Source organism: Tupaia chinensis, unplaced genomic scaffold (genome assembly GCF_000334495.1).
Source record: "Tupaia chinensis unplaced genomic scaffold, TupChi_1.0 Scaffold144336_1, whole genome shotgun sequence".
Taxonomy (NCBI): Eukaryota; Metazoa; Chordata; class Mammalia; order Scandentia; family Tupaiidae; genus Tupaia; species Tupaia belangeri.
Genome location: NW_006204194.1, coordinates 707,445 through 709,710, shown reverse-complemented (window position 1 = coordinate 709,710; position 2,266 = coordinate 707,445). Strand labels below are relative to the sequence as shown.

The 2,266-nt window shown below is 39.1% G+C and overlaps 1 protein-coding gene across 1 annotated transcript in view; it reads right to left on the bottom strand.

The window, feature by feature from the left end:
* The window catches only part of LOC102487121 (extracellular calcium-sensing receptor-like), a 37,863-nt gene that overhangs the window by 14,351 nt on the left and 21,246 nt on the right, over positions 1-2,266 (bottom strand). The window contains exon 8 of the mRNA XM_006166791.1: positions 287-360. Coding sequence (XP_006166853.1) covers positions 287-360 — 74 coding nt within the window. The remainder of the gene's footprint in view (positions 1-286; positions 361-2,266) is intronic.

The window sequence follows — 2,266 nt, the reverse complement described above, 5'->3', positions numbered from 1 at the left end:
CTTCCATATTCTTCCACTTTCTGTCAAAAGCCAGGGTTCTGTTGGTTTTTATGGCTGAGTAGTATTCCATAGAGTATATGTGCCACAGTTTTTCAATCCATTCCTCCATACGGGGGGCATTTGGGTTGGTTCTAAGACAGCAGTTGTGAATAGTGCCACAATAAACATCAATGTGCAAGCATTCGAGCAGTTTTTGTAGCCAGTTGCTTCCTGGGTGTTTTACCACCGGTGGATTTGTGGGCTGTCTGCTTTGTACAAGCCATGGTAAAGACACTTCCTCACTTACCCCCCTTCTTCGGCTAGAGCTCCGTGAGCTAGAGGCGGTGCTGGCGTTGGAGAGCGATGGCGGCGCGGCGGCGGCTGCCAACACAATTCATATTTAAAAGTTTTTAAATACACTAAATGGATAATAATGGATATTCACTGAAATTTAAGTCTAGCTGGGTGTTTTATTATGGTTTTTTTATTTGCTAAATCTTACAGCATTCAGTGACATGCTTACTCTAAACATACTCTAGTCTTCTATGTGATTCTTTAAGGAATTTTCACAGATATTTTCATTATGTAGAATTTAAGACACACAAAAACATACACGAGAGGACAGTGAACATCCATGTCCCATCATGTAATCCCTATGACCATCAAACCCAAATCACTCTGTCATCTTGTATCATTAGTAAACATCTGTTTCACCCATTATATCTAATTTCACAAGATGATCTCCATTTTCTACCATAACCATAATCCCATTATTAAAACTGAAACACAAAAAGTCAAATCCTTGCGTTACTGAACATTCAACATTCCAGTATGTAATTCTGTCATTTTTAATAGTTTGCCTTAAAAAAATCTGTACATAAGGAATGTTCACACTGGACCATCAGGTGGCATGGTGAATAAGGCACTGGATCTCCACATGGTGGTCCATGGTTTGAGTTCTGAAGCTAATGGCATGAAAATCATGGCAGGTGCAAGTGGGTGTAGGCCCAAATCATAAGAACAGAATGGAGGAAAAGGGATTGTGGCATGGCCACAATGTGTGTGGGTGTGAGTTTTCACTTTACCCCTCTCTCTGTCTCTTCAGTAAGCACACATGTCCTATGGCAAAATCCTTTTAAAAAATACACACACACACACGGAGAGAGAGAGAGATTTTTGCTATAGGGCACATGCATTCACTGGAGAGACACAAGGACAGAAAGTGAGAAATCACTCCCCCCAGGAGGGATGGCCACACCACAATCCTTTCTCTTCTATTCTCCTTTTGGGATTTTGGGCATGCACGCACACGCACCAACGAGTTTCAAGCTGCTGGGTTGGGGACTCGTACTGTGGTCAACCACGGGAGAGTCCAGTACCTCATCTTAAAATAAATTATTTTTTAAAAATTCAGGTCCACACTTTCTCATTGGTAATTCTTTTCTAATAACAGCTTCATTGATATATAGTGCATATACCATACAACTATCCATTTAATGTATAACATTCAAAAGTTTGTAGTATAATTCACAGAGTTGTTCAGCTGTCATGAGAAACAATTTTAAAATATCATTCCCCCCAAATAAATGCTACACTCTGTGGTCATCACCCATTAGTCCGTCTCCCCTTCGTCCCAGTTGTAGATAATCATAATTCAACTTTCTGTGTTTATAAATTGTCTTACTTAGAATATTTCATAGCAATCAAATCTTTTGTGATATTTTATGTCTGTTTTCTCCCTCTCAACATAATGTTCTTTGTATTTGTTTGTTTGTTTTGCTTGTTTTAGGGTGCATGTGCTCATAAGAGAGAGATGGAGGTGAGGGAAGAAGTGAGAAAGCACATTCAGTGTGGAATGGTCATGCTTATATCCCTTCTCCACCAAATTTCCTTAGAGGATTTTGGGCATGTACGAATATTCATTGGGGATGTTTTTCAAGCTACCAGGTCCAGGACTTGAGGCGTACAGTCAGCCATGTGAGACCTAGTCACTGTAACCACCATGCCATTAGCTGGTCCAATATAATTTTTGTTTGTTTTTAGAATTATTTTATTTAACTTTACTTATTTATTTTAAAGAATTATTTATTTAATTTTATTTATTCATTCATGGATTTTCATTATACCAGAGAAAGATGGACACACAGAGAGAAGGAAAGTGAGAAAGCAAGCCACCAGGTCTGGAATTCAAATCAGAGTCAACCTTATGGGAATGTCCAGCACCTTAACCACCATGCCATCTGCTGGCACCAACTTTATTTATTTTTAACTTGACCAGAGAGGGAAA